The sequence below is a fragment of the Mandrillus leucophaeus genome, unplaced genomic scaffold, assembly GCF_000951045.1.
Source record: "Mandrillus leucophaeus isolate KB7577 unplaced genomic scaffold, Mleu.le_1.0 Scaffold279, whole genome shotgun sequence".
NCBI lineage: Eukaryota > Metazoa > Chordata > Mammalia > Primates > Cercopithecidae > Mandrillus > Mandrillus leucophaeus.
In genome coordinates, this window is record NW_012102909.1 from 1,660,828 (window position 1) to 1,675,203 (window position 14,376).

At 43.8% G+C, this 14,376-nt stretch overlaps 1 protein-coding gene across 1 annotated transcript in view; it reads left to right on the forward strand.

Annotated features, from left to right (window-relative positions):
- ANTXR1 (anthrax toxin receptor 1) overlaps positions 1–14,376 on the forward strand; it is a 255,495-nt gene that overhangs the window by 194,142 nt on the left and 46,977 nt on the right. The window contains exon 17 of the mRNA XM_011985041.1: positions 5,276–5,356. Within this exon, the coding sequence (XP_011840431.1) occupies positions 5,276–5,356 (81 nt within the window). The remainder of the gene's footprint in view (positions 1–5,275; positions 5,357–14,376) is intronic.

Genomic DNA, 14,376 nt, shown 5'->3' on the forward strand with positions numbered 1-14,376 from the left:
AAAAAAAAAAAACAAAAAAAGAGGAAACCCCACCACAAAAGCTGATGACCCGGGTGCTTTGGTTTTTTTGTTTATTTTGAAAACAGGGTCTTGTTCTGCCGCCCAGGCTGTAGTGCAGTGGTGCGATCATATAGCCCACTGTAGCATCAAACTTCTAGGTTCAAGGGATTCTCCCACCCAAGTCTCCCAAGTAGCTGAGACTACAGATATAAGCCATCACACCCAGCTAATTTTTTAAAATTTTTTTTTGTGAACACAGGGGTCTCACTATGTTGTCTAAGCTGGTCTCAAGTAATCATCCCACCTCAGCCTCTCAAAAGTGTTGGGATTATAGGCATGCGCCACCATGCCCGGCCCCCTACCTCCAGAGTGCTATGAACGCTGGCTGCAGAATCATTCACAGTACAGTCTTATTGTTTAGAAAGAAACCAAAGCTAGAGTTTACACAGAACTTCCACTTTGCCTGTGTGAATTGAAAGGTATTTTCTGTGGCTAAGATACAGTTTGGGAGCATGGAATTGGTAAATTTCTCATTTTATAGTCAAAATTTGTCAACTTCAAATGAAAGAAAGCTATTTATAAATGTCAGCTAATACAGTCTGCCAGAGGGCTTGAGGCTTGTGGAGAAACCTTTGTCTTAGCTTCGCAGAAGCAGTTGGGCATTTTGCCGGGGAGTGAGGACCAGTGTCTTAAGTGCGTGCTACGGAGAGGCTTGTGCACGACAGACATCCAAGTCTGAGACAGATAAAGCGGCAGCAACTCAGAAGGATCCTCTAAGACATTAGGTGGAGCCCAGAGACTGTTTAGAAAACTCTTCTGTGGCACATCTAGCCCCAAAATGTTGTTATTAACGAGCCCACTGCTACCGTCTTTAAATGACAGACTTCTGCCAACATTCGGAAAAATCAAGGCTCCAAGAGCCTTTGTCATGCAGTGCTTGTTGACTTTTGAGAGTTATTTTTTATTTTCATTTTGGTTGTTAACACTGTTTTTTCTAAAGCTTACTTCTTGGTTGCAAACACTGTTTTTCTAAAGCTCTTGCATAAAAACTACCTGTTGTAGGAGTAGAAAGAGGTTATAGGTTGTGTTGATTGATTGCCTGGATTGTTTTCTATGCCACAGACTGGAGATTTAGGTTCATTTGTGGGACAATCAGAACTCAGAATGCCGAGGATACACCTGGAACTAGCTAATCTTGCCTTGGCCAGAAGAGCCCAATGACAACAGCTCACCTGGATCAAGCACACCCTGCAAGTCAGGCAGCACTTTCTATGTGCTAATGCCTTTATTATTTATAACAGCCCTTGAAAGTAGAAACTACCTATCCATTAGTAAATAGATACCCAGCTCAGTAGAAACTACAAATGGAAAACCAGAGCACAGAGAGGTTAGGTAACTTGCCCAAATTCACACTGCTAGTAAAATGTTTCATGGTTCATTTTATTGATTGCAGTGCATCCATTTGGGCTCGCAATAAATTTCTTTATTAATCAATAGGAGAGAGGACAGGAACCCTGGAGATGAAAGGCCAATCAGGAAACTGTTCACAGAATGAGTAAGATGGTGAGGGCCTGGGCCCAGGCAGGAGCTGTGGAGGTGGTGGGTCAGGGGTGGATGGGAAGAGGCAGCAGCAGAGCTGCTACAGAGAAAACATTCAAGAGACACGGTTGATGTTGGACATGAGCAGGTGGTAGAGAGAAGGGAAGTTAGAATGATTCCTGGTACCCAGCATGCCCATCTGGATAGATTGGTGGTGCCATGAATCAAGGCAGGGTGTGCAAAAGGAGGAGCAGGTTTGGGGAGAAGAGTTAGTTCAGTTTGTAATGTTTGAGTTTTCGATACCTGCGATACATCCACATTACAATTAAGATTTAATAGGTAAATGGATACCCAGATCTGGAGCTTAAGAGAGGACTGGGCTGAGTATAGAATTTGTGAGTCACCAGCAGACAGGTGGAAGGTGGAGCCATGAGACTAGATGAGAGCACTCAGCTGGGAGATGAGAATAGAGGTGCCAAATGAAGGCCACCATGTCAAGTGCAGGCAGAGGGGGAGGAGCAGAAGCAGCTGAAAAGGACTTGGCAGAGAGGTCGGAGGGAGCAGGTAGAAGCTGGTGGCACAGAGGCTGAGGGAAAGTGTGCAGAGGAGAGGCCAAGCGCAGCAGATCTCCGCAAAGAACCAAGTGAAATGAGTGTCAAGGCGTTTGGCAGTCGGGATGCCATGGGTGGCCTTAGCAAGAGCAATTTGGGCGGAGTGAGTGGGGCAGAAGGAATAAAAACCGTGGCTTGGGGGTAAGAAGAAAATAGGCTTGGAGGAGCACAGAATAGAAGATGGACAGATGCCTGCTTACAAAGTTCAAATTATTGGATTCCTACACTCTGTATTACATTCTTTTCCATCTTTCTACAGAGCCTCCCAAATGATCATTTTAATGACTTTACTGTGATCATAGGTAACATTTAATGAATACCTTCTATGAGACAAGTACCTAACTTCAATATTTAATTTTAAGTCTTACAGCAAGTCTGTAGAGTAGACAGTGTTATTATCTCCACTTTAAATATGAGAAAAGTAAGGCTTGGGGAGATGAAACTACTCATCTAACCTGTAGAGCTGGTGAAAAGGAGACTCACAGTACAAACTGGGGTAGCCTGGCTTCGGTCACTTTGTGCTTAAACACTACACCATAGGGTGACCTGTTGCCACAAAGAAACATCATTTTCTACTCATTCTCCTGGTATTATACATCTAGGTGGTTTCTGCTCTTTTGCTATGCATGTAACTTTAAATTTCTGCTGAGTTAATTAATGTGTTTCTTCAACAGCCCAGTGTTCTTCTTTCTGCCCCATCTCATTGCTCATTTGTCACAGAGTTGAGTGATTAGCACACACAGCTCTGTGGGTGGGCTGATTGACAAAGCCAAATGCTGGGAGCCCTCTCCTTCTGAAAAACAGGGGAAAGAAAAAAGAGGCATTCATCCAGGAAACCCACCTGGTTATATCCTGAAATATAAATGCTTATCCAAAAGAACCTTAAAGGAAAACATTTAGCTGGTGATTGAAACGGCTTAATACAGAAAATCATGCTGCACACAGCAGCATTTCTATCCAGCATTCTAAAATCATTTCAAAATATTTTTCAAGGCTTTTGTAAATTCCTTGCCAAAATAGATGAGAAACACTACACTTGGCAAGACAAAGTTTAACCCACAAAAACTCAAACAACAGTTTATAAAGATTAAAGAACACAATTTTATATGTGTATATAACCCACCAGAAAATCATTTCAGAACATGAAATCTTCGAGATGATTCTTAACACTGCCCCTATATAAATGCTTTGTGTCCAGGAACTTAAACTCTGTACACTCCTCCAGCCTTCCCAGCACTGTCATTCAAAGACCCCTGCAAGATCAGGATTTTCAAATGTTCCTAAGGCTTGGGTAGGAAATACGTTTTACATTTTGGCCCAGTTTATGCCCACACATGTGTGCACACACAGTCATACATACACCCATACACATTCAACTGAAACAAACTTTTCACAAAACAATACTTGTCCTCACCATGTGCAATTAATATTTTCTCTTCTATTCTATTTCTTAAAAGTTCTGGTCCCATACAAAATTGATTTCATGAGGGCTTAAAGGGTTGCAACCCACAGCTGAGAAGCCCTGTGTTCTAAAGGATCTAAATTAAAGCGCTCTCACCAAAAGATCTGCATGAGGAAGAATCTGCAGTTGGTGTAATAGAAAGCATATGTGATTTGGAATTAGAGAGACATGGGTTCCAATCTCAACTCTCCGGTTTACAAACCATCTGCCTTTGGGCAAGTTACTTGATCTCTCTTTGCCCCTCCATTTCCTCTCCACAGGCCTCTGGGACTGCTGGGACAATTCAACTAGAGGACACTCATGGAAGCACCTACCACTTAGAATCATTCAGTCATCCAACAAACATATATTGAGCACCAGATGTTGTCCTAAGGGCTAGGCAGATAGAAGTGAACAAAACCATCAACACCCCTGCTTTCATGGAGCTGGCATTCCAGGGGGCACAGACAATCAGCAAATTAACATAGAATATGTCAAGGAGTGAGAAGGACTGTATTAGTTTCCTCTTGTCACTGGGATGAATTACCACAAACTTAAAGGTTTAATCAACACAAATCTATTATCTTACAGTTTCAGATGTCATAAGCCCCAAACGGGTCTCACTAGACTAAAATCAAGGTGTTGGCAGAGCTGTTTTCCTTTCGGAGACTCCAGAGGAGAATTTCCTTGTCTTTTATAGATGCTAGAGGCTGCCCACACCCACTGGTTTATGACCACCCTGCATTTCCACAGTCAGCAACATTGGGTTGAGTCCGTCTCACACCTAATCACGGTGACTCTGCTTCTATCCACACATCTCCTTCTCTGGATTTGACCCTCCTGCCAAAAATCACCGTGGGTCCTCTAGGAAGGACCCATGTAGTTAGACTGAGCCCACCGGATAGTCCAGGATACTCTCCCCATCTCCACATCCTTACCTTAATCACATCTGCAAACTCCTTTCTGCCATGTAAGGTAACATAGTCATAGGTTCCAGGGAATATAAATAAGAGTCACCTGGAGGGGTGTTGTTGGTCATCAGTTGTGAAAGCCTTGGTGCTGACATACTCACTCTTCTCCGTTTCAGCCAGTTACATACAACCCCAAAGGGACTGTGGTTTTGGTCATCTGTAATGCTTGGTAATTTGTCTCTCGAGCCCAGGCTTCTGAGCAAGTTACAGCTACTGAGTGAGCCTAGCAGACAACCAGGGATGTGCATTCCAGGGGCCTTTAATTGGTCTTGCCCTGTCGACACTTAACGTTTAGTAATTTTCCAGAATTTGTCATTAGTGTCTTTACTAATGAGCTCTGGGCACCAAGTGGGAAGAAAAAACTTGAGTGAAATTTGGAAAGATTGACTTGTGGTATGAGGATATGCCCAGAAATGTGATAAAGACAAAAGCCCAAAGCTTGAATGAAGTTACATTTGCAAACTTGGGACTGCACTCAGACCTCAGGGTGCGTCCTTCACAAGCACCAGAGTCTTCTGTGTGTCTCTTCTCCTCCATTCATGAAGCTCCAGTTTTGAATCAAGGGACTGCAAAGTCACTAATCCCATCATGACCATATTGACAGTGTTGTGTTGTTCACGTGACTGAAGAAGCACGGAAAGTTCTGTGTGCCTACGGCGACTAGCCACAGGTCTGATTTCATATGTAATCTTGGTGCATTTGTTTTATTTCAGGGAAAACTCGATGCCTTGTGGGTCCTACTGAGGAAAGGATATGATCGTGTGTCTGTGATGCGTCCACAGCCAGGAGACACGGTAGGACTCGTTAATTCATGAATGGTCTCTCTCTCTCTGTCACACACACACACACATTCTTTTTCTCTCTCCATCTTTGTAGAGCTAGAATAACTTTGGATTCTAAAACAGAGCTAGAATAACTCCAGATATACAAATCCAGCTATTATTTCATGTTGCAACAAATCAGACATCACTTTTCAAAATGTTGGTTATTACAAGATCTTGAGTTTCAATTTGCTTTTCTGTAAAGGACTTGACAGTGATCTGTTGGGTGTAACTTCCTAGAATTTGAGCTTCTCAATGTATAGGCGCAGTGAGAGAATAAAACAGGACTGGCCCCTACTTGGGGCAGTTTCAGGAGGGAGCTCTGCTGGCCACTGGCCACACAAGCCAGTGGTGTACCACAGAGTACCAGCGCTGCAAGGATGGGGTGAGGGCAAGGAAGGGGCCACGGAAAACGCCTACCATCTTCCCAGCAGGTGTTGGGCCCAGCTGGCCTTTCACAGAGGGACCTTTCACCCCAGGTGAGGATTTGTCTTAACATTGTCAAGGCTAAGCTTGGAATATCTCTAGTCAAGAGTAGTCCTGAAAGGTAGAGCCAGCGGAGACCTTAGAAACCATCCAGCCCATGGCTTCATTTTGTAAATGAAGAAAGAAAAACAAACAAAAACAAAAATCACCTAATTGCATTCTCTGAAAAACAAGAGAAGGTGAATAGCTTGTTCTGTTTCAAATAGTAAGTAACAAGTAACTTACACTGGAAATAACTTCAGTTGTGCCGAAACAACACTATCACTATTTCTTCATGTAAGAGCTAGTCTCTCTTCTGCAAGTTTTACGGATCACAACTCGGGACCAAGTTTTCCCTCAACTACCAGCAACCTGCATCTTCCATCCACTTCTTTGGGAATCAGTCACATTAATCCAAAAGCAAAATAAAAGTATCTCATTTAGAACTCCTTTCAAATCAAGCAGACTTGGGTTTGAACCCCCTTCCTTCCTGGCTAGAAAGCTCCAGGCAAATCACCTGACCTCTCTGAACTTCATCCTTATAAAGTAGATGGCATGGACTTCTTCCTACTGTGGCTGGTTGGAGAAGGTAATGTTTGTAAAGCATTTGGCTCCCTGCTGAACATATGGAAATACTCAATCGGGATGGGCGTGGTGGCTCACACCTGTAATCCCAGCACTTTGGGAGGCCAAGGCAGGTAGATCACTTGAGGCCAGGAGTTCTAGACCAGCCTGGTCAATATGGTTAAACCCCATCTCTACTAACAATACAAAAATTAGCTAGGTGTGGTGGCACATGCCTGTAATCCCAGCTACTCAGGAGACTGAAGCAGGATAATTGCTTGAACCCGGGAGGTGAAGGTTGCAGTGAGCCGAGATCACACCATTGCACTCCAGCCTGGGCAACAGGATGAGACTGTGTCTCAAAAAATAAAATTTTTTTGTTAAGAAAGAAATGCTCGGACTGGGTGTGGTGGCTCACACTGGTAATCCCAGCACTTTGGGAGGCCGAGGCAGATGGATCACAAGATCAAGAGATCGAGACCATCCTGGCCAACATGGTGAAACCCTGTCTCTACTAAAAATACAAAACTTAACTGGGCGTGGTGGTGGGCACTGTAGTCCCAGCTACTCGGGAGGCTGAGGCAGGAGAATCACTTGAACCCGGGAGGCAGAGCTTGCAGTGAGCCGAGATTGCACCACTGCACTCCAGCCTGGTGACAGAGCAAGACTCCGTCTCAAAACAAAAAAAAAAAAAAGAAATGCTCAATTGATGACAGATATCCTTATGGTTATTTACTTTGTGCTGTTCTGCTGTCTGGGGATGGCTGATGCAGAACTTCAAGCCATATTGCAGTTGGTGTGTTTGCTTTCCTGACTGTCCAGCATGGCACAGCTAACACTAGAGCAGAGCCCGATAGACAGGCCCTGCTACCTCCTCCCCTTGCACCTGGTGACAGTGGGTGGTTTGTAGCTGAGGAGATTTGGTCTAAAGTTTCATAGTTTATGTGAGCCACTGCCCAATTAGCTGTTCCTGTTGTGACTAGGACGGCATGCAAGTAAAAATGTGAAACCACCTCATATAAATGCTGGGCTGACTTGGCCCTCATTGCATATGGAATTTGAGCTTTTGTCTGTGACAGTCAACAAGACCAAATTTCTATACGAAATTTTAAATACAAACTCTTCAGTTAGGAGAAACAAGCACAGGCCATAAAGTTAGTACTCGGGGAGGTGTTTGGTCTTATAAAGTATACATCTGCTTTCTATGGAAAATGAAGAAATTTTTTTAGCATGCATGAGACTCCTCTAACAGATTAAGAAAAAATAATAATAAGATCCCTAAACTAAGTTTCAGTAGTACTATTTTTTGTGACAGAAGATACTGATACAGTGTATGACCCCATTTTTTTTTCAGAGCAATTGAAAAACATCTCCACTAAAATATGTTAACATTCCATTTTCCACTGACCAGTTTGGCAGAAGCCAATTCATAAACTGGGTCAACCTAAGAAGTGGGAGGGTTATAGGAAAGAGGCTGGATAGAAAGAAATATTTTCGTTTATAAGACAGAAGAATCAATGCTGTTTGGGAGCAAAAGGCTGGTTATGTAAATCCAAGAACAATGAAATGAAAATAAATTCTCTAATGAATCACACCTAAATTGAATCTCTTATTTACCAATTCTGAATGAAAGTTTGTAGTAACACCTGAAGATGTTCCATATGTTTTTGAGAGACATAGTACCACCTTGAACTTTTATTCTCCAGCCATGCAAAGTAATAGATTTAAGATATAAGAAGCTTAAGAATTTGGATACCTTTGAACATACTCTCAACACTGTCACAAATTATGATTATCCAGTTTACTTTTAAGTGCCCTTTCTTTATGGAAGTCTTGCTAAAATAAGATACACGAGAGAAATAGATACAGAAAATTGTGTCCTTGTTGCCATGGCAACAACCACAGGATGTACACATGGAGTTATGCAAGAAAGGTCACAGATGAAGTAAGAACCAGAATTCAGAGCTGCCTATGGCTACTCAAGAAAGAATTCCGGGGGAGGGGGGGGCAATATTGTAGCTTTGTCTACATGCTTCTTCTGTTTTGTTTTGCATAACCTTAGGAGACTCACTAGAGAGGCCTGCGTTGCTTGCATGGTGGTGAGTCTGTAAGAATTCTTCAGCACTGATTTATGGAGCTGACCACATTTTCCATAAACTCAAAATGACTCCATCCAGGCATGTGCTCATGAACAAGAGTCACAGGTTCTGAATTTTTTCTTTAAAACAAAACAAAAACAAAAATCACCTAATTGCATTCTCGGTTACATTCTAAGTTGCTTCAAACACATGTTGACCTCACAGAAACCTGGCACATTTTCCTCCTCAGTTCCTGTCTCCTTCATCCTCCCCCCAGCTACTCCACCCCAGCCCTCCAGATGCAGACACAAGCCCACCAACAGAGCCTCTGAAGCTACTGAAAGGCCTCCAGCTCAGCACAGAGCAGGAGCTCAGGGAGCCAGAGCCCAGAGCCACCGCCCTTCCCTGGGATTGGCACCCACCTCTTCAGAGCCATCCAAGCCCCAGGTCAGGGATGGCAGCAGGAAACACGAATGTTTTCCATCTGCCATCGTCCGTCTCCTTCTCTTTGCCTGTGGTGGGCTCATGGTCCCATTGTTCCTTGGAGCCCACCAGGAAATGCTTGAGCCAACATAAAAGAGAAAGTGCCAAAGGAAACCACCTAAATAGCAAACCAGCAGCACATCTGATTCTAAGATTGTTAAAGTTTACTAAGCACATGGCGTCCCCAGCTCCCAGTAGGTAGCTACCACAGTGCTCCTTGTAAAACCAAACCTCAACACACCATGCCTCCACTTCAGACTTGCAAAAACTGTGGGAAAACCCAGAATCCTTGGCTTGATTTAGAAAGGCATGCCTTTCCATTTCATACACTACTCACCCCAGATTCCCTCATCACCTCCAAATAGGCTCTGAGCACATGGAATTAATTGCTGGGCACGCCCTGAACATGCAGGGACATTTTGTGTCTCCGTACCTTTGCTAGGTTTCTCTGCTTGGAATGCCTTTCCCGTCCTCTCTACCGAGTGAACCTAGCTTGGTAATATTGTCCATTGTTCCCGAGGTGTCTTGTAAATACAAAAAGTTACTGACCACACTCATGCTTGAAAGGGGGCATCACTAAAGCAGAACACGTTCGACAGAGCCTAGGTGAGAAGGTTTGGAAGTTAGAACCTCTGTCCCAGGATGGTCCAGGATGGTCCCCAAGGCTTCCTACACAGCTTGGCCACTCTTTGAGTTCAGAAAATTTGCTCATCTTTTCAAGGGCAAATGGGTGAAAGAATTTAGAATGTTCTGGGAAAGAACGCTTCAAGGGGTCATGAGAGCTTTTTAACTTACTTGGTCCATGATGATATGGTGTGTCATCCCACTTTGTAAGCTGTTTCTTATCACGTTACCATTGTCAAGGAATAATCTTTCCATGTCACTACATATCCTTGAATAATATCATTTTAATGACCATGTCCTATTCCATTGCATATCTTCCCTTTTTGGAGGTTGATTTTCAAGTATCTATTATTATAAATGAAGCTGCAGTCAGTATCCTTATTGCCAAATCATTGTGCACATTCACAAATGTTTCCTTAGAATAAAAGATCCAGCTTTCTACTGGATCAAATAGTGTGCACATTTTTAAAGTTTTGATAAAAATTGCCAAAGAATTGCCCTTCAAAAGATTGTACAAATTAACCCTCACATTAGCCCCTATGGAACGCCCATCTCCCCAGATGCTCCCCAATATTATTAACTTACCTATTTGATTGGCAGGTGCTAATTTAACTTGTATTTTTTATTATTATTGAGGTGGGACAATTTTTTAAATGTTTATTTTCTCATTTGTCCATTGGTTTGACTTGGCTCATTTTTCCACTGGATATTTTAGTGTTGGTTTCCTGTGATAATTTTCTTAACCCATCTTCATTCATACATTAATCAAATGTTTTGAAAGCCTACTATATATCAGGTCCTGTGCTTGCATTAAGTATGTAGAACTTATTAATCCTTATGACATTTAAAGTCTAACCATGTAATATATGTCCAAAGTTTTTTCTAGTTTGCCATTTACCTTTTAACTTTTTAAAAATATATTGAAGTTTTCTACAATTTTACAGTCAAATCTATAAATATTTATAATTCCTGCCTTTGGTTTCAAATTTAGAGCAGCCTCCCCTACTTCAAGAGAACATAAATTCTCACAAAAATTTTCTTCTACACTTCTACCCCCTCCGTCTGTTTTTGATGGTAATGTGAAATGTGAATTGTCACCTTTTCTGTTTCTTCCTGAGTATTTTAGTGTAGGTTTGGGAAAGGCTCCTTTGGAAAGGCTCCTATGGGCCATATGTGATATTAAATGAGAAGTCCTAGAAAATTATCTTAAATGCCTTGAAGTGGATGTATTAATAGAAAGTGACTTGGATTTACTCTGGGCCATCCCATTGAACAGAGCTAGCCCCACAGGTAGAAACAACAGTGAAACAAATTTCATCAGAAAGAATTGAAGGCTGCAAGTTTCAACAATGCAACAGGCTGCCCCAGAGACAAATGTTCCAGGTAACTAACACGGATAAGACAAATTAACCACTAGGCCAGGACATAGGGGATTCCTGTAGCAGATCAATGGTTCTCAAACTTGAGCATCAGAATCACCTAGAAGATTTGTTAAAGCACAGCTTGCTGAAACCACGCTCGGAGTTTCTGATTCAGAAGTTGGGGTGGAGCCTGGGAATTAGCATTTCTAACAAACTCCAGGTGACGCTGATGCTGCTGGTCTGGGGATTACACTTTGAGAACCAGTAAGATAAGGAACTAAAGAAACTTCAAAGTACCTCTCTCACTCTGCGAGTTTGGGGTCCTAAGCAGTATTTCTATACTGATTTGACCACCAAGTCACCCCTTTTCTGTATTTCTCCTTAGAGCACCTATTGACACAACTGGGGAATAACTAGTCTACCTTAAATCTACATACTAAGGCTCAGTGAGTTGTAAAGAAATCCTTCCCATCTTCACACGTTCTGTTCCTAGATTACTAATTTCAAACACAGAAACGCAGGGGAATTCAGAGATCAGAACATGGACTGCAGTGGTTTTCCATCTGTTCGCACATTGTTATCACCTGGAGAGCTTAAAGGTCCTACCCTAAAGGTGCTGTTTACTTGTTCTGGGATGAGATCTGGGCACTCACAGAATCACCTGGGAATCATAAACGCTCCCCGGGTGATTCTAATGAGCATCCGGGGTTGAGAAGCAGTGAGCTGGTCCAGTTCCCTCTTTTTCACTCAGGGCAGCATCTTCTCTTTCCTTTTTGAAACAATTTCAAGGCAACTCTCCACATTCCTTCAGAAACCTTAAGAGTAAGATAGGCTGATCACACTCTTCACGTGCTTTTCACAGTCCCTTTCCTATCAGGAAGATGGTTAACCTAGACTGAGGCTGCCATATCATTGTTACTGCTTGAGTAAAGAAGATGGAAAAGAGAAAACAGAACTCAGCCTCATATGTCTTTCCTGGATGGAATTCAATCATCTACCGACCAGCCTGACCCATCCCCAGGCACTTTTACTCCAAATTGAACTCCACCCCACTTCACGTGCTCCCGGAGAACCCACTGGGTTTGGATGTCATCTGCTTTCAGATCTGGCATCAGGAGGCTGGTACATTCCATTACTATCTGCAAGAACAAAATACTAAAGCTCACTCAGAGCTTGTTTTGCAAGCCTGGATCTCCTTGTAACCAGAAGAGACCCAGGGAAACACACACGTAAATGTACATAAACAGTGTTTGAAACTCATCTGAAGTAAAGCCTCAGAGGTTGTGAAATCCTCCCCAGCTGTTTCCAATAAGGGCATGAGGCCAGTCACATGGGCACCATGTCTCCCTACTGTCGCAGAGGCGAGAATAGCCTGGGCAGGTTATCCCCCAAGAGAGAGGTCATCCTCCGCCCAGTCCTTCTAAAGCAGGTGAGCCTCCTGTAGCATAAACAGGCCTCAGAGAAAGTGTCTGCACTCTTGCATTCTCTCTCCTGTCTTCTCTGTCCTTCATATTTCCTGCATTCCCTCTTTCTTCTAATCCCTTTCCTTTTTTTCTTTTCCCTGTTCACTGCCAATTTCTAAGGCCTGCCATGGCTGCTTTCCCTCAACAAAGACACCAATTGCACTCCCACCAAGAATCCATTTCTGGGCTGGGCACTAGGGATAACCATTAGCAGAGTACTACATTCTGGCTTCCAGGAGTTCATGTATGTATGTATGTATGTATGTGTGCAAAAGAGAGTGTCACACACTGTATGAACTGCAAATGCTTACAGAAGCATAAACCCTCTCATGATAACTTGGGGTAATGATGATCTCCACTTTAAAGAACAGAAATTGAGGCTCAGGGAAAATTAAATTTTCCAAGGACACACAACTCGTAAGGAGGTCTGGGGCTTGAATTCAGGACTTTCAGACTTGAAAGTCAACACTAGGGATTCCTGAACTCCTTCATGCATTCAACAGATACTTGTTAGACGTCTTCTAGGAGCCAATGAGCACTGTATTGGTGCTTGGTATTCAAGATGAATGAATGAGCCCTGTCCCTGCCTTCGAGGAACAGGGACAAACAGGAAGCCCGCAAGCACTGCCTGATGTGAAAGGCTCTGTGATGGAGCTGAGCGCATGAGATGTGGGAGCTATACCCAGGAAGGGTGTCTCACCAGCCTTGGAGTCCAAATGCCTTCTTGAATGGACATTTAAGCTGAGACAAGAAGGGGGAATGGAGTTGGGGGGAGAGAATATTCTAGTGACAGGGAAGCTTGCTTACAGATCTGCAGGTGAGACTGTGGCTCCTTCAGGGAGACACAAGGAGCGGGGTACAGAGGAGGACAGAGTAGGAGGCAGTGAGAAGAGGGACTGTGGTGAAGAGGAACCCGAGTTGCCAGCCATGGGAGCCTGGTCTGCCAGCCTGAGGAGGCTGGACTCCACCCTGAGGACAGTGGAGACTTACTGCAAGAGTTTTAAGCAAAGGCGTGATCGGATGTGCATTTTAGAAAGGTCACACTGGTTGCAATGTGGACACAGTGGCAGTGAGAGAGGCTGGCAGCCTGAAGCACAGAGTGGTGGGTGAGGAAGACAGCCTGGATTCACGAGATGTTGAGCAAATAATCACAGATTTGGTAACTGCCTGGGTATGGAGGAGGAGAGTGTGGAAGGTGTGAAGGAGGACCTCCAGGATTTGGCCCAAGCGACATTGCTGACTGTGCTGCCTGCCATTCACCAGGATGAGGACAGCTTTGGGAGGGAAGATGAGGACGTCGCTTTTTAACTTGTGGAGTTGGCGGTGCCTGTGGGACATCCAACAAAAAGGACCTGCAGCAGGTCGGGACCAGGGTGAAGCATGAAGGCATCTAGGGCAGGAACTCTATGGGTTACTCACTGTCAGGGTTGCGTGAAAGCAAGGACCTGCAAGTACATGCCTCCTTAAATTTTGTGCCCTCAACAGCTCGCGTGCCTCACCCTAGTCAGGGGGAAGTCTTGCTCCAGTGAGAGTTCTGGGCTGGAGGCAAAGATTTGAGAGTCACTGGTCATGGCAGTTAAGACCAATGTGACTAGAGGGGAAACCAGAGGGAGGGGTAGAGAGAAGAGAAATAAGTGAATTACTGAACCCTGAGGGTCACGTCCTTTAAGTCAGGGTGGAGAAAAGGAATAGAGCACGAAGACAACTAAGAAGGACCAGCCAAGGGAAAGAGAAGTTGTGAGAGGAAAGTCTGGGGTCATGGAAGCCAAGGGAAGTTAATACATTATGGAAGAGGGTGGGGTGTCAAATGATGGGAAATTAAAATGCAAACTGAGAGCAGTCATTTAATAAGACTAGCAATAAGGAGGTTATGGTGCCCTTAGTGACCCGAGCTCTGTGGGATGATGGGGATGGGAGCAAAGCTTAACAGATAATGGGAGGGAGAGCCAAGGCAG